This window comes from Heptranchias perlo, chromosome 6 (assembly GCF_035084215.1).
Source record: "Heptranchias perlo isolate sHepPer1 chromosome 6, sHepPer1.hap1, whole genome shotgun sequence".
NCBI lineage: Eukaryota > Metazoa > Chordata > Chondrichthyes > Hexanchiformes > Hexanchidae > Heptranchias > Heptranchias perlo.
This window is the reverse complement of record NC_090330.1, coordinates 52450109-52468439: the sequence shown is the minus strand read 5'-3', so window position 1 is coordinate 52468439 and position 18331 is coordinate 52450109. Positions and strand designations below refer to the sequence as shown.

At 40.5% G+C, this 18331-nt stretch overlaps 1 protein-coding gene across 23 annotated transcripts in view; it reads left to right on the top strand.

Annotated features, from left to right (window-relative positions):
- The window catches only part of picalma (phosphatidylinositol binding clathrin assembly protein a), a 133717-nt gene that overhangs the window by 42889 nt on the left and 72497 nt on the right, over positions 1–18331 (top strand). For all 23 annotated transcript variants that reach the window (XM_067986307.1, XM_067986305.1, XM_067986306.1 and 20 more), the window contains exons 4-6: positions 4181–4283; positions 7412–7505; positions 10986–11097. In XM_067986307.1, the coding sequence (XP_067842408.1) occupies positions 4181–4283; positions 7412–7505; positions 10986–11097 (309 nt within the window). The remainder of the gene's footprint in view (positions 1–4180; positions 4284–7411; positions 7506–10985; positions 11098–18331) is intronic.

Here is an 18331-nt window from a genome sequence, read left to right as displayed (position 1 = left end):
CATTCAATTTAATCTAATTTTTAGACAAAATGGTTGGGCATCAGATTTAATTTTGACTGGTGGTAATTTATTTTAATTGTCTGGTCATGTATGTAATTTCTGATGCTGTTAAATTTAAATTTTAAGAAATTTGAGGGAGAAAGATTCCTGGGGGAGGGGCATACAGTCAAACAATCATAGTAAAATGAGTCAAATGATGGTGTTCTCTGGTTTGATCAAAATTTGAATACAATTGTGGTAGTGAAGAATACATTATCAGCATGATGGTCTCTATTTGATCTTTCATTTCTCATTTTAAGCAGGCAAGATATTATTGCCAGAATCTATATTGTACAAGAATATTTTGTCTTCATTAGCCATCTATATGATTTAGGCAAATTATTTAATCCCACAGAGAATTTTTTTCTGTTCTTTTGAGATTCAAGGTCTTCAAACGAAATGATTTACCCACACACATGCATGTTGCGTGTATAATGCTTCCATATAATCCACTTTGGACTATTTTTTTCTCTTTTCCCCCACCCCCCTTCCTTTTCATATCAACCACAATCGCACTTGATGTATTTTGCAGTCATTTTCAGTGGACGGAGAGATGGAATCGGTGGCAAGGGTACATCGGCGGCTTATCCAAGAATGGATGTTAGGCAACCAGTCTGACAATGCCGAGGCAGTGGTGGAGAGGTGTACAAGTGGAAGCTGACTCCCTTGCTGCAGAGGATGCCATCAAAGAGCAGCATGTAGATGAGGAAGAGGAGGGGCCAAGGATAGTCTTTGGGATTCTATAGGTAATGGTGTCAGGGCGGGAAGAGAAGCCATTGCTAGAAATGCTTTGGTTACAGTCGGATAGGTAAGAGTAGAACCAAACATGGGGAGTCTCAACTAGCGGGACAACAAGGAGAGGTGTTGGAGGATGGTGTGATCGACTGTGTCAAAAGCTGCAAAGAGGATGATGATGGATAATGCACCATGGTCATAGTCACAGAGGATATTGTTTGTGACTTCGATTTAAGGCAGTTTAAGTGCTGAAAGACACTAGGTGCAGAAATGATCTAAACATTCAATAGAAGTACTAGCAATTCTTCTAAGTGGAGGACTGACAAACAGCCTGGCCACATCTATTGATGGAGAGTTTTTTTTTATTCTTTGATGGGACGTGGGTGTTGCTGGCAAGGCCAGCATTTATTGCCCTTGAGAAGGTGGTGGTGAGCTGCCTTGAACCACTGCAGTCCATGTGAAGGTTCTCCCACAGTGCTGTTAGGTAGGAAGTTCCAGGATTTTGACACGGCTATGTATTTCCATGTCGGGATGGTGTGTGACTTGGAGGGGAACGTGCAGGTGGTGGTGTTCCCATGTGCCTGCTGCCCTTGTCCTTCTAGGTGGTAGAGATAGTGGGTTTGGGAGATGCTGTTGAAGCCTTGGCGAGTTGCTGCAGTGTATCCTGTAGATGGTACACACTGCAGCCACGGTGCACTGGTGGTGAAGGGAGTGAATATTTAGAATGGTGAATGGGGTGCCAATCAAGCGGGCTTCTTGAGTGATGTTGGAGCTGCACTCATCCAGGCAAGTGGAGAGTATTCCATCACACTCCTGACTTGTGCCTTGTAGATGGTGGAAAGGCTTTGGGGAGTCAGAATACCCAGGATACTTGCCACAGAATACCCAGCCTCTGACCTGCTTTTGTAGCCACAGTAGTTATGTGGCTGGTCCAGTTAAGTTTCTGGTCAATGGTGACCCCCAGGATGTTGATGGTGGGGGATTCAGCAATGGTAATGCTGTTGAATGTTGAGGGGAGGTGGTTAGACTCTCGTTGGAGATGGTCATTGTCTGGCATGAATGTTGCTTGCCACTTATCAGCCCAAGCCTGGATGTTGTCCAGGTCTTGCTGCATGTGGGCGTGGACTGCTTCATTATCTGAGGGGTTGCGAATGGAACTGAACACTGTGCAATCATCAGCAAACATCCCCATTTCTGACCACTTGATGGATGGAAGATCATTGATGAAGCAGCTGAAGATGGTTGGGCCTAGGACACTGCCCTGAGGAACTCCTGCAGCAAAGTCCTGGGGTTGAGATGATTGGCCTCCAATAACCACTACCATCTTCCTTTGTGCTAGGTATGACTCCAGCCACTGGAGAGTTTTCCCCCTGATTCCCATTGACTTCAGTTTTACCAGGGCTCCTTGGTGCCACACTCAAATGCTGCCTTGATGTCAAGGGCAGTCACTCTCTCCTCACCTCTGGAATTCAGCTCTTGTCCATGTTTGGACCAAGGCTGTTATGAGGTCTGGAGCCGAGTGGTCCTTGCAGAACCCAAAGTGAGCATCGGTGAGTAAGTGTTGCTTGATGGCACTGTCGACAACACCTTCCATCACTTTGCTGATGATTGAGTAGACTGATGGGGCGGTAATTGGCCGGATTGGATTTGTCCTGCTTGTTGTGGCCAGGACATACCTGGGCAATTTTCCACATTGTCGGGTAGATACCAGTGTTGTAGCTGTACTGGAACAGCTTGGCTAGAGGCACAGCTAGTTCTGGAGCACAAGTCTTCAGCATTACAGCCGGGATGTTGTCGGGGCCCTTAGACTTTGTTATATCCAGTGCACTCAGCCGTTACTTGATATCACGTGGAGTGAATCAAATTGACTGAAGACTAGCTTCTGTGATGGTTGGGATATTGGGAGGAGGCCAAGATGGATCATCCACTCAGCACTTCTGGCTGAAGATGGTTGAAAATGCTTCAGCCTTGTCTTTTGCACTCACATGCTGGACTTTGCCATAATTGAAGATGGGGATGTTCATAGAGCCTCCTCCTCCCATTAGTTGTTTAATTGTCCACCACCATTCACGACTGGATGTGGCAGGGACTGCAGAGCTTTGATCTGATCCGTTGGTTGTGGAATCGCTTAGCTCTGTCCATAGCATGTTGCTTCCGCTGTTTAGCACGCCTGTATTCCTGTGTTGTAGCTTCACCAGGTTGGCACCTCATTTTTCAGTACGCCTGGTGCTGCTCCTGACGTGCTCTTCTGCACTCCTCACTGAACCATGGTTGATCCCCCTGGCTTGTTGATAATGGTAGTGAGGAATGTGCCAGTCCAAGAGGTTACAGATTGTGCTGGAGTTACATTTTTATTATCTCTATTGAACTTCATGGCATTAGATTGCATCAAATCCAGGAGAAGGAGGGAAGTTTTCTCTATAGCCTACCAGGAAGGGCTACAGTATCAGTGGGTGGTTACAAGCTTTGTAGTAATGTGGAAAGGTAGGTTTTCCTTAGGATTCCAGTCTTCTGCCAACCTTTCCAGCCATCTTTCCCAGGAGTTTGCCCAATCGGATGTCATTGGCAAGCCAAGCACCTTGAATGTTTATACATTGGTGAGAATTTTTAACCCTTGGAGTGTAGCAGTGAGTGGTTAGCACCACAGTCCATTTATCTTAAATGAGTTATTGGCTTGTAATCTCAGTACTAAAGATAACTGCTTACTATTAAATTTTGGGTGCAGTAATTCACCACTTGCCTTTCAGATGAAAGGTTGACCACTGTTGAGGTTAATGGCATCAATAATGAAAGTGCCACTTTTCATTTCTGCCAGGCCATTGATAAACAGGCGACTCAACCACATTTCCTTTTAGGGATCTCTCCAAATATGTTTTGATGAGACAAGCATTTGTTGTCATGACCCATTTGTATGCTCTGATGCAGTTGCCTGTTCATCAGATATTGCATAAAAGAACAGCTTTTCAATGAGGCATTTCTATTTGGGTTGCAAATTCAAAAAAAAAATCCCAGGCTATATTTAAGTTCTTTTGTTGCTCTGCTCCTTGGGCTAAAGATCTGAGCATGAATCATATGGGGAAGCTATATGTAGACTGGGAAAGGAAAGTCATGGATTGAGGATGCTGGATCTCTTAAATGGAGACTTGTGGCTCTATGCTGATTTTGCCTGTAGTATGTGAAAGGTAACCTGATTTGGGTAATTGGAACTATAATGCCTAAATGATGTAGTCCACTATTGTTACTTGTTTCTAATCCATTATGTACAGAAGACAACTCGCATATGAATGTTTACCAATTTTTAAATAAATTATGACTATATAGCTTTTTAATATGGTTAAAATCAGTAAATGTTTGTCTTTCACAAGGAGCAATTTATTTCTTAACATTGAAATTTTGTGTGTTTAAGGATATGACATGTCTACTTTCATCCGGCGCTACAGTAGATACTTGAATGAAAAGGCAGTCTCCTACAGACAGGTTGCTTTTGACTTCACAAAAGTGAAAAGAGGGTAAGGACTAAATAGTAGGTAATTATGTAATACTACCAAAGAATGTGTTTTTTGGTTTTAAAAAAAAATTATAGGTAGATGTAGTTGAGGTCTAATAAATGAGGAGTTATATTTCACCTGCTGATCATTGACTTGTGAGCTATATCAACTGCAAGTCTACCACATGCATCATATGTTGCCTGATTCATTATAATCCCAATTGACTATTATATTTATATCATGATGGACAACAAACTAAATGGTTTCCTCCCCAGTAGTCTGCTGTCCTTTCCTGAAGGCAGTGACGAATGCTTGGGTACAGTTCCTACCTATGGCACCTCACCCAAGTGGCCATTTTCCATGTTGAACCTAGATGGTGAATATCAGCAAGCAGTTTGACATGGTGGGAAGTGCAGAGGCAAGGCACCTGATGACTGTTCTATTTTTCCTCACATAAAATGTGCAGTATTATAGTTTTGAATGTTTCGAGAGGTTCTTGAATGTATTGATTGGAAGGTTCAAGGGACACTTGTCCCATTTGTTTCAAATCAGTGTTTGGGGATCCTGGTGAATGCCACCTTTTGCCTCAACAGAGTTCTCTGAGCCTGTGCAAAAGAAGGGTGAAGGGTGCTTTGATCTTCAATGCAGGATAAGCTGTGGTCAGAAGAATGGTGGCAACAATTGGTAGAAGTCTAGAATCTGGAATGCGACTCTGTCAGAGGGAGGAGTTCATGGAGTGGCTGGCAAGCAGGTGGTTTTGTGCACTTTCTAGCAGGGGTCACTGAATCAGGATTGGCACCTAGGAACAGGAGTAGGCTATTTAGCCCCTCGAGCCTGTTGCGCAATTCAGTGAGATCATGGCTGATCTGTGACCTAACTCCATGTACCTGCCTTAACCCCATATCCCTTAATACCTTTTTGGTTAACAAAAATCCATCAATCTCAGATTTAAATAACAATTGAGCTAGCATCAACTGCCGATGGCAGAAGAGTTCCAACCTTCTACCACCCTTAGCGGGGGGCAGGGGGAGGCGTCTGAGACGGCGGGGGGAGAGATCGCTGCATGTAGGCTCCTCTCGCTTGGCGTCAAGTAGAAGGCCTGGAAATCCCGGCCCCAGGAGTTAAACAAAAAAGCTGTAATAATGGAGGCCTCCTACCTCCTTGAAAGCTTTTAGTGACTGACTGGCCTCCTAAAGAAGCGGGTTGGTTGCCGCCCCCCCCCCCCCCCCCCCCACCTCATCCTGCCTCCATTAAAACTGGAAACTGGTGGATTGGGGGCGATTTTTAGAGATTAAAAAAAAATTTTTACTGCCCGCCCACCCGTTTTTCCGAGTTAAAATTTAGGCCCAGGTATCATTCTAGTAAATCTACGCTGCACTCCCTACAAGGCAAATATATCCTTCTGAAGGTTTCTTTTGCCTCTGCCTTTTTTTCCAATTTTCTCCTACCTACACCACCACCACCAAATCCCACCCTGGGGATGCTGAGGCCATCTGTAGCCACCTCACAGGCTTCCAGGTGAGATCAGCTAACTTAAATGAATACCAAGGAACAAACCAGTTTGTGACTCAGTTGGCTACCATTAACATGCCATTGAGCCATTAGGAAAATCTGCTTTAAAAATTATAAATCAAATTCAGTTCAATTTCTCATAGTTACTGACTGTCTTGGTTTGCAAATATTGGTCTTTGTTCAAATTGACAATTGTGGATTTGGAAATGAAGGGCAAGAGATCACCATTGGAAGTATACACTTCTCAACTTGTTACTTTTTAAAAAAAAAATCTTCAATAATCACATCAGCTATGTAGTTTTCCTGGCCAAGAAGAAAATATAGATCAGCTACTTTACATTTTTGCTCTTTCTGCAGTGGCTGCATTGCAATTTATGGCATGTAAAGCTCATTGGAATGTTTTGAGATGTAATAAGGCACAAAGAAGGTTAGAAATTTTTTTTCATGCAAAGGGTTATTACAATATGGAAAGCATCACCACAAATGGTTGTTGAAACCAATTCAATCATAACATTTATGAAGGAATTAGTTCAACAGCTGAGGAAGAAAAATATTAAGGTACGACGAATGAGCAGGAAAATAGGATTAACATAGGCATGCTGAGCTGAATGGCCTCTTCTTGTACTTAAATCTCAATGATTTCATAAGTCTGAGATGGAAAGTGGCTACCTTGTATGAATTATAAAATATATGTCCAAGGTGATTAATTTTGATGTAGGACAACCAGCAATGCCTACTTTGTGTACAATACTGATCTCTGCATTTATATCGTGCATTATAATTTCTCTCAAATGTTTCAACGTGCTTTACTTAAAATAAATTGCTTTGAAATGCAGCCACTGTTATGTTCAGTGTAAGAATTCAAATACTAATCTTTTTGTTATCGATTCACCAATCAGTGCAAATAATCTTTCACTACTTAACCTTTTCAACAACATTTGAACACTTCTATTAGATTCCCCCGTAACCGCCTTTGTTGTACTAAGAGTCCTAGGTTTTCAAATCTCCCATCATAACTGTATCTCTTCATCCCTGTTCTAGTAATTCCATATTGCACCTGTTTCCATGACTTCAACATCCATTCAATAATGGTCTGTCTAAAACTACACAATGGTCCAACTGTGGGCTAACCAATATCCTGCATAGATTCATCATCCCCTCCTAGCTTTTATACTATATATAAAACCCAGAATCCCATGAAATGAGTTCAGTTCCTTGTTGGCATAGCCTACAGTAGTAAACTGTCCCTAATTTTCCACTAATTGGCAATTGTCACCAAGATTAAAAATAAGAAAATGTAATTGATTCCATTTTAACATTCTTCTGCTAGACTGAGAAGAGCACACCTACCTGTTCACAGTTCAGGAATGATGGAAGTGTAATTGGCCCATTGCGTACATCCCAAATATGTTCACCGTACACTTTTACCACCTGCAGAGGTGCTTTGTGGAAGGGTTTTACAATATATCTCCAACCTGTAGGTAATATAAGCATATTTTAGTTGTTGTTACGTTGGTAGTTTAGCTAAAACTGCAGAGTAGTGTGTTTAGTCATACTGGTCTTCCTGCCCATAGATAAACTATTTCAAACTCGTTTTCCATAACCACTGTACATTTAATACATACTTATTTTGCCAGGTCTGATGGAGTGATGAGAACAATGAGTACAGAGAAATTGCTAAAGACTATGCCTATTATACAGATTCAGATGGACGCACTGCTGGACTTCAATGTGAGTTTTGTGTCTAGCATATAAATTTGCTTTTGGATATAATATCTGTAATGGTTTCTAAAGCCACCTCCAAATTTATGTAAATTTTATGATTGATAAAACAAAGCACATGTGTGAAGAGATGACTGTGCATAGTCTTATTGGACCTCAGATTTAACGCTTCAAAAATTTAGCTGATTTGCTCAGTTTGGCTTTTTCTTTCAACTAACAAGCAAGGCTCACAAAAATACATCTTGGGGCATTTTGCTAAACATTACTCAAGGATTTTACTTTCTGGCTGTTATTGGGCTGTGTCTGCCAGATGAGTCCTTTGCTAAAATGTTTTCCCTGGTAGGCCAGTCCTGAGACTGACTTGCCAATCTTAATTGAGACATGCCCAATATGGAACAAGAAGACATCTTTTCTATAAGTGGCTGGAGACTGCTCTGATTCTCAGCATGCCAGTAAAATTGCATAATTGACTTGTTCAAGCTTGAATAAATGGTGTCACCGATATTTCTTCTTTTGCTCCTCTATAAATGATCAGGCCAATATTTTATATTAATATTTAAGGTCTTGATAGCAAGACACTGAAACAGATCAACAAAGAAAATGACAAGTAAATAAAAAGAAATTGGGGAATTCACGGTATATTGGAAACTCAATGTGTTTTAACTTTATATAAAAAAAAAATGTCAGTTACAAAGCAATAATGTCTGAGTTTGAAATACATTATAAAGAAAATTGGGAATTGAAACATCATTTTGATTTTCAAAATAATCCTGACTTGCTTGACACACAAAGTAAGTAGGCAGCTTTATTGAGAAACATATAGTTTCACAAGGTGAGGGAAGCTTTCCTACAATCATTCTTCGGCTGATCAATTAATAGTTGGATACTGCATGCCAGCTTTAATCCTCTGCCATGATCTTCAAGGCGGTCAAGTCCTAACAGATATTACCCTCCAGCCCAATCAGCTTCATTGGCTTTAGGAGCTCCCAGTTGAAGTTCCCCATGGCCCCACGATGGACTGTCTCATTTACCTTTTCTGGATCCATTGCTATTTCCCAGCTCTCTTGTGACAGGTAATTTTGCTATATCAGCCTACTGGGGCTGAGGATGTGCTATTTTGAATGTTGTGTTTCTTGGGTTATCTCAAGGTAAATTTTTAAAAGTTTGGTTTTCCCCCCCTTATTGAATTATTGTGTTTGTGCTGTAGCATTTTGCAATTGCATTTTACATCAGTGATCTAGATATAGGGCTAGAGGGACTGGTGTCCAGATTTTCAGATGATACTAAAATGGGAGACGTAGCAAATAATTCTGAGGACCAAAAGAAGCTGCAAAATTATATTGATAAAAATGGCACAATGGGCAATGAAGTGGCAGATAGAATTTAATTTAAGTAAATGTGAGATGGTACACTTGGGTAAAAAGTAAAACTAATTGTACTTTGGGGGTAAGGTTGGGTTATATGGATGAGCAGAGGGAATTGGGTGTTCAGGTTCAGCAGAGCAGCAGTTGAAGTGGATACGGTTATATTAAAAAAAAAACGAATGAAATACTGGGCTTTGTAGCAATAGGTCTAGAATATAAAAATCGAGCTGTGATGGTGAATCTGTATGAAACCTTACTACTTTTGTGTGCAGTTTTGGATTTAACATAGGAAGGATGTTGAGGCAATAGAGAGGGTACAGCACAGGTGAGCTAGGATGCATTGTGATATAAGGAAATACAAAGAAAACCTTAAAATTGGGGCTGTTGTCATTAGAGTAAAGGAGATTAAGGGATAATTTGATAGATATTTAAATTTATGAAGGAATATGATCAAGTGGATCGAAACATACTGCTTCCAGTGGTCTAGAACAAAGGGACATGGAAATAAAACTAAACCTGAGATTTAGGATAGAGAGCAGGAGAAACTTTTTTTTTCTACAGAATGGTCCACAGTCTCATACCCTTAAGAGTCAGTTATGGAAACAGACCGTATCAACATCATATAAGAATCGTTTAGATAAGTTGTTGAAGGAAAGGGGAATAAAGGGATAAGATAACAGGGCAGGTACATGGGATTAAGATTATTGTTCATGTGGAAGTTGAATGCCAATACAGACTAGTTGGGCCTGTTTCAGTATTAGAATATGTTGAAATTACATGTAAAGACAGTAGGAGTTCTATATGACTCCCCTTTTTATAGAGGAAGCGAAGGGAACCTGAAGTCCCAGAAGAGCTGTTTAGCTCCTTTTTCCTTCTCTGTTTCTGTTATGGTTGCTGGTTCTGGTCTCAGCTCTAGTCCTTGGTGTTCAAATTTTTCTTCATACCCAAGGTCCCAGTGGGACATATACTAGTATGTTGTCTTGCAGTAGCCCATTGCAGTAGTACAGAGAATTTACTGAAGCAATACATCACATGACTAATGAGCTAGGAATATTGCACCCTTTAGTAGTACTGAAAGATACAGATCACACATATTAATACTTGTTTATGTATGACTTTACAAAACATTTATTTAGAATGTAATTAATTTTGATAACCCAAAACCTCATATTCTTTGTTCTTAATATATATGTTTTGGCCATGGTGGATTTGCATTTATTTGTTTGTTGTCCCCATCTCCCTCATCAAACCCTTTTGTTCTTTATTGACATGATTATAAATGTGTGTGTGTGTGTGTCACGATTTCTTCCTTTCTGACACCTGTTCTTTATGTCTCGTGTTCTCTCTGCGTGTGTGTGCAGCTGTCTGTCTTTCTCGTGCACTCTTGTGGTCCAATAGTTTATTATAAAACTAATAATGAAGGCATTAGAAGACCAATCAATGATTACATTTTATTATAAAATGTTTTTTTATATCAGGTCTTATTTTGGATATTAGAAATTTCATTTACTTAGGGGGGAAAAAAGGCAGATGAAGACGACATTTTTCAGAAAGCCTTTTGAGGAATTTGTGGGAACCCAGTGTCCAGATTGCATAATCTAATTCTTAACTGTGTCACACAGTGGGATACCATTTAACATTGAGTATTTTAATCACTCACCCTCCCCCAAAGGAATAACTGGTACTGTCGGTATTTATAATGAACTTTCAATGAAAACATGAGCCCCACGTACTGAATGTACTATACAATAGATTTTAGCTGTTCAATTGACATAAAACTAGTTTCATGATTGCTGCAAGAATAAAATAGGGAGAATTGGTTTGCAGTTTTGAAATCTAACTATGCTACTGAATTCTTAAATTCCAAACAACGTAAAATATAATATTTTGTGATATGAAGTGCAGTAATTTTATAGTTTTTGTGTTCTGAAAATAAAAATATTTTTTTAAACTTAAGAACTATTAAGTTTGTAGCCTCAGACCACTGCCTACATCTAAAATGGATTCTTGTCCTAAAAAATTTTGTATCTTGCAGATGGTATCCATATTCATTTTAGAATTGTGGCAGTAGCTAGAGAAATGTCTTAAGTGGAAATGAACCAAATTTCTGTTCTCTTTATCACAGGTCAGTGCCAATGAGCTCACAAATGGGGTGATCAATGCAGCTTTCATGCTTCTCTTCAAAGATGCCATTAGACTTTTTGCGGCTTACAATGAAGGGATTATTAATCTGTTAGGTAAGTTAATTTTGATTGAGATGTGCAAAACTATTCTGTTTAAGGATACTTGCTGACATGTCTTTTATGTTAGATTTTGTTGAAGTATGTAATCTGCAATGATTTGTACTTGGATTGCTTATTCATTCTTGATTTTTAAACTCCCATATTCTTGATTGGCCATCCTGTGCATTTTTAAATATTTTTTTGAGTTTCTGTAAAGACAAAACCTGTGTTCAGGGAAATGGCCAGAAATCTGTTTAAACTGCTACTTTCCAACTGACTCTGGCACATATTAATAAAATTGTACAATGTGGAAATTATTTCAATTTTTAATCTATTGAATATGGTTTCCTTAATTTACTGACTTATTACAGTACTTCCCTCAGGCCAGTGTGAAATTATGTGTTTTCACTTTCCCTTGTCTGCCTAACCTTGTACCATCTTATGAAATTCACTACTTTGATGTGCACAGTAGTTTTCACATCTGGTTGCATTACACAGTGGTTTGCACGTGTGTACTTCCTATCTGTCACATTTGAGATTCAAAGTTAGTGTCACACTTGCATCTGATTAGCTCAAATTTCATATTTATAAAAAATTTGCAAAATAATAGTTGAACTGGTAGGCACTGAACAAGTTGAATACAAGAACAGCAGCTTGCTAAACTTCCAATAAAAGCTACTTCTGGAAAAAAAAAATCTCAATTGTCACTCTTCTCAGCCTGCTGACTGCACACAGCTTAAAAAGAAATAACGTAACAAATGGAAAATGTAAAACATTTTCAAAAAATATTTCAACTCATTCATAAAATTTCCCTGATCTTCTGCCCTCAAAGCTCAACCTCAGCCAGAAGTTTTGGGGCTTGAATCTGCCTCTGAGGCTGTTGTCTCTGTTCCTCTTGTGGCACCCTGGTATAGCCCTCAGCAGTGTCATAGGAACTGTGCTTTTTTTTCTCGAAAGTCAATCTCTGTTTGTTCGGAGCCCCTCCCCATGCTGCCATATACTGGATCTCTGCTCCCCAGGGCTGCCAGAATCCCTGAATATTCCAGTTCTACCAAACCCCAGGATGGCTCACATTGCCATTAAACTATATGACTCTCCCCTCCCCAATGCTGCAAAATGTCTTGTATCTTTCTCCAATCTGGTACATTTTGTCAAACATCTTTTCTATGTATCTGGGCTTTAAAAAAGATGAGGAAAAATTGAGCACGCAAGTAAAGGAATACATAATAAAACTACTGATTTACAGGTTTTGAGTGTTGCTGGTAAAAATCCTAGAATGCCATATGATGTAATTTGACTTATTCAGTTACTGAATCAATGGCCCTAAAAACATTATATGTTACAATAATTGTTATGCAATGTGACATAGTACCTTCTGACTCACCATGATCAATGCCTTGGAGGAGCAGTTGGTAAAGACTTGGCAAAATAGGCTGAATGCTGTCATAGCAGCATTAAAATGTTTATTTTTGAAGTTTAATAAAAACCTGTAAACAGACTTGATACCTTGGTACCACATCACTTGCCTTTATCCTCTCTGCAATTTTCTCTCTCTCATCCTGAAGAGCTTGTCTTTTGCTACAGTACATTTCCATAGGCAGTGGTGACCGTCTGGTACACAACCCAAGTAGCAGTTATTAATGTGAGCCTTGACCATGGATGTCAACAAGTTACTGAACTATGATGGTGTTTAAGAGTGAAGTGGATAAATATTTGAAAGAGGAAAGTGCTTGTGTGAGAACAATGAATGAGGACAGGATCAGGCTCCGCTATGAAACCACCCCTCCACATAGAATTTTGTTGTATAGAGAGAAAAATTTAAAAGGATATGGGGGATGGGACTAGGTGCCTGGCTCTTTGAGAGCAGGCACAGTTGGAATGGGCCCAATTACCTCTTTGTGCTATAAAATTCTATAGTGGGGGTATCATAGCTGAGTCTGATCCTGTCTTCATTCATTGTTCACTTGAACTTTCAGGATAGGGAATAACATTTAGGACCAGGAAGCCTGCCTGATTCTTTCCTCCTTAAATCAGGAGCTCTGATGCTAATTATACTACCTGTAGCATTCCCTTGGCTGAGATCAGCTAGCAAGACAGAACAATGATTGAAACTAGGACCTTCCTGGAGTGCATGTCTCAGCTACTCTTGGATAACTTCAGTGAGCCAGCAGATGACTGGCACTACATCACTGAGTAGAAAGATTTTGTTATATTTTCTTAGTTTGAAATTTTGTCTAGGAAGAGTTCTGTGATATGTGATCTGCTTCTTTGGTTGATTGATTAATATGCTATTAATTCAGGTAGAAACTGATGGAATATGAAATGATGAATTCATCTGACCAAGTTTTTTGTCTGCAAATTTTGCACATGTTGAGTTTGTAGTGGTTTCCCTCCACTGAGCTACCACTGAAACATCAAAAAAATGTAATAACTCCTACACCTATTATATCACAGTAAAGGTAGCCAGTTCTTCACCCCTGAAAGCTTTAATGTAATTTATTTTAATTAATCTTAACAGAAATCTATCATGTAACCTCCTGCAAAAACCAAGATGATAAAATTATTGGTAGACCTGTATGAAAGTTTCTAAATAACCTCACTCTAAGTTCCGGTCTCAAATAGACAGTGTCTAGAAATGCATGGTGCCACATGACTTCAAAATGTGTATCCCACTACAGCTGCAGGCTCAAGTCCTGCTGCATATTGGGGGGAGAAAACCCTTTCATTTAAAACAAATTGAAGTTGTGTATGATGTATATAATAGAAACATTAAATTCTACTTTGCATATTCTATAAATTCTGTACATTAGTGACCTCGTAAACTCAAAGTAAACAACTTCTGTTTTGGCACTCGATGTTTGAGCACTGCCTTGTAATAAGAAAAGTGAGGGGGCACTTCACAAAGCATATCCTCAATTAATGGGTGGAATTTATACCGCTCTTTAGAATTAATAATTATAGTGGCATTGGCCATTGGTCCAAAGAGGTCAGAGTGTGGCACTGTTTAGTGTTAAGGGTAGAGGCTGGGTTAGACAGAGGCTGAGTGGACTGGGACTTCTGAATTTCCCAAGAGTATGGGCGTGAGGAAGAACAGACACAAAGCAAATTGTGACCTGGCCCCACAGGAGGAAAACCATGAAAAATGAAGCCCAACCCCCAATTTTTTAAAAATAAAACTAAAAATATGAAAAGTTTAAGGAATAGCTACCTAATGTCCTTGATCTGATTGGTCAGCTTGCATCGTTGTTGGGATTTGAACCATGCTAATCACAGCACAGCAATGTTAAAGGCTCATTACTGTGTTACAGACACAGCATTTTTATTAAGTTTCATATAACTGAATTCTAAACAAGGAATAACATAAGACTTCCTCCACTCAGTACCACCCCTGCACAGTAAGGTAGAGACTTTGAGCTCCCCATGTGGAGTAAGGCAGAAAAAGCCCATGTCTTACCAAGCCATTACACAATACCTTTCAGCACCAACAAACTCATATCAGATCTTAGTTTCTTAGTTGCTTTTCTGTTGATATTCCCAAGAGAACGTGAAGTGATTTATAAGTCTTGTCAATGAAGAGGAAAAATATGAATTACTAATTATTCAGCCCAGATATACTAATGGAGATATTGGTGTCATCTTTATATCCACATAATAATGAGATCATCAAAATCATAGAAAATTTACAGCATGGAAGGAGGCCATTCGGCCCATTGTGTCCGTGCCGGCTGGAAATGAGCTACCCAGCCTAATCCCACTTTCCAGCACTTGGTCCGTAGCCTGGTAGATTATGGCACTTCAGGTGCACATCCAGATATTTTTTAAATGGGATGAGGGTTTGTGCCTCTACCACCTATTCAGGCAGTGAGTTCCAGACCTCTACCACCCTCTAGGTGAGAAGATTTTTTTCCTCAGCTCACCTCTAATCCTTCTACCAATTACTTCAAATCCAAGCCCCATGGTTAATGACCTCTCTGCTAAGGTAAATAGGTCTTTCCTATCCACTCTATCTAGCCCCTCATAATTTCGTACACCTCAATTAAATCCCCCCTCAGCCTCCTCTGTTCCCAAGAGAACAATCCCAGCCTATCCAATCTGTCCTCATAGCTAAAATTCTCTAGTCCTGGCAACATCCTTGTAAATCTCCCCTGTACCCTCCCTAGTGCAATTACATCCTTCCTGTAATGTGACCAGAACTATGCGCAGTACTCGAGCTGTGGCCTAACTATACAGTTCGAGCTTAACCTCCCTGCTCTTATATTCTGTGCCTCGACTAATAAAGGAAAGTATTCCATGTGCCTTCGTAACCACCTTATCTACTTGTCCTGCTACCGTCGGGAATCTGGACATGCACTCCAAGGTCCCTCACTTCCTCTGCACCTCTCGGTATCCTCCCATTTATTGTGTATTCCCTTGCCTTGTTTGCCCTCCCCAAATGTATTACCTCACACTTCTCTGGATTGAATTCCATTTGCCACTTTTCAGCCCACCTGACCAGTCTGTTGATATCTTCCTGCAGTCTACAACTTTCCTCCTCAATATCAACCACATGGCCAATTTTTGTATCATCTGCAAACTTCTTAATCATGCCTCCTACATTAAGTCCAAATCATTAATATATACCACAAAAAGCAAGGGACCTAGTACTGAGCCCTGCGGAGCCCCACTGGAAACAGCCTTCCAGTCACAAACACCTTTCAACCATTACCCTTTGCTTCCTGCCACAGAGCCAATTTTGGATCCAACTTGCCACTTTCCCTTGGATCCCATGGGCTTGTACTTTTCTGATTAGTCTGCCATGTGGGACCTTGTCAAAAGCCTTGCTAAAATCCATGCAGACTACATCAATCGCACTACCCTCATCGACCCTCCTTGTTACCTCCTCAAAAAATTCAATTAAGTTAGTCAGACACTATCTTCCTTTAACCAATCCATGCTGACTGTCCTTGATTACTCCGTGCCTTTCTAAGTGACTGTTTATCCTGTCCCTCAGAATTGATTCCAATAATTTGCACATCACTGAGGTTAGACTGACTGGCCTCTAATTACTCAGTCTATCCCTCACACCCATTTTAAACAATGGTACATCATTAGCAGTTCTCCAATCTTCCGGCACCACGGCTGCATCTAGTGAGGATTGGAAATGATGGTCAGAGCCTCTGCTATTTCCTCCCTTGCTTCTTTTAATAGCCTGGGATACATTTCATCCGAGCCTTGTGATTTACCTACTTTCAAAGATGCTAATCCCCTTAATACTTCCTCTCTCACTAAGTTTATCCTATCCAATATTTCACACTCCTCCTCCTTAACTAGAATGTCTGCATCGTCACTCTCTTTTGTGAAGATAGGTGCAAAGTATTCATTAAGAACCATACCAACATCTTCTGCCTCCACACATAGGTTACCTTTTTGGTCTCTAATAGGCCCTACTCTTTCCTTAGTCTCTTGTTCTTAATGTATTTATAAAACATTTTTGGGTTTTCCTTGATTTTACTTGCCAATATTTTTTTCATGTCCCCTCTTTGTTTTCCTAATTTCCTTTTTTAATTTTACCCCTGCACTTTCTATACTCCTTTCGGCTTTCTGTAGTATTGAGTTCTCGGTGTCTGATATAAACTTTCCTTTTTTGCCTGATCCTACCCTGTATGCTCCTTGACATTCAGGGGGCTCTAGATATGGTGGTCCCACCCTTTTTTGTGGGAACATGTTTACTCCCAACCCCTTGAATCTTCCCCTTGAATGCCTCCCACTGCTCTGACATTGACTTACCTTCATTTAGCTGCTTCCAGTCCATTTTTGCTAAATCACTTAGCTTAGTAAAATTGACCTTTCCCCAATTGAGACCTTTAATTCCTATTCTATTTTTGTCCTTTTCCTTAACTATGCTAAATCTAACTGAATTATGATCACTACCACCAAAATGCTCTCCCACTGCTATTCCTTGCACCTCTACAGCTTAATTTCCTAAAACCAAATCCAGAACTACCCCCTCTGTTGGCTAAAAAAGTTCTCCTGAATGCAATATAAGAATTTTGTGCCCTCTATACCAGTCACTGTTTGTATCCCAGTTAATATTAGGGTAGTTGAAATCCCCTACTATTACTACTCCATTGTTTTTGCACGTTTCAGAAGTTTGCCTACTTATTTGCTCTTCTAGCTCCCTCTGACTGTTTTGGGGGTCTAAAGTACACTCCCAGTAGTGTGACTGCCCCTTTTTTTTGTTTCTTAGCTCAACTCATATGGCTTCATTTGATGATCCTCGTAACATCATCCCTCCTCACAGCTGTAATTGTTTCTTTAACCAAAATTGCCACCCCCCTCTTTTATCCCTCTCTATCTCGTCTGAAAAGCCTGTAACTAGGAACTTTGAGCTGCCATTCCTGCCCCTCTTTAAGCCATGTTTCTGTAATAGCTAAGATATCATACATGTTTATCTGTGCCCTCAGCTCATCTGCCTTATTCACTATGCTCCATGCATTGAGGTATATAGCTTTTAAGCACTGCCAATCTCCTTTTTTATTTTCTAACCTTTGTTTCCTATGCTTTTCAAACTCACTTAGTAATTTTCTGCCTTCCATTTCCAGTTCTGATTCTGTCCTATCTGAATCAACACTCAGGTTCCCATCCCCCTGCCAAGCTAGTTTAAACCCTCCCCAATAGCACTAGCAGACCACCCTGCAAGAATATTTTTCCTGGCCCTGTTAAGGTGCAACCCATCTGGCTTGTATAGGTCCCACCTCCCCCAGAACCAGTCCCAATGCTCCAGGAATCTAAAGCCCTCCCTCCTGCACCATCTGTCCAGCCGCGCATTCATCTTCCTATTTCTATACTCACTAGTGCGTGGCACTGGGAGTAATCCAGAGATTACTACCTTTTTTGAGGTCCTGCTTATTAATTCTTTTCCTAGCTCCTTAAAATCTGCCCGCAGGACCTCATCCCTCTTTCTACCTATGTCATTGGTACCGATATGGACCATGACCTCTGGCTGTTCTCCCTCCACCCTCAATGTTCTGTAGCCTCTGTGACATCCTTGACCCTGGCACCAGGGAGACAACATACCATCCTGGAATCACATCTGTGGCTGCAGAAACGCCTGTCTGTTCCTCTAACTATAGAATCCCCTATCAGTATTGCTCTTGTGACCTTTCTCGCGCCCCCCCCCCCCCCCCCCCCCGCCGTACAGCTGAGCCACCTACGTGCTATGGACTTGGCTCTGGCTGCACTCCCCAGAGGAACCCTCTTCCCCCACTAG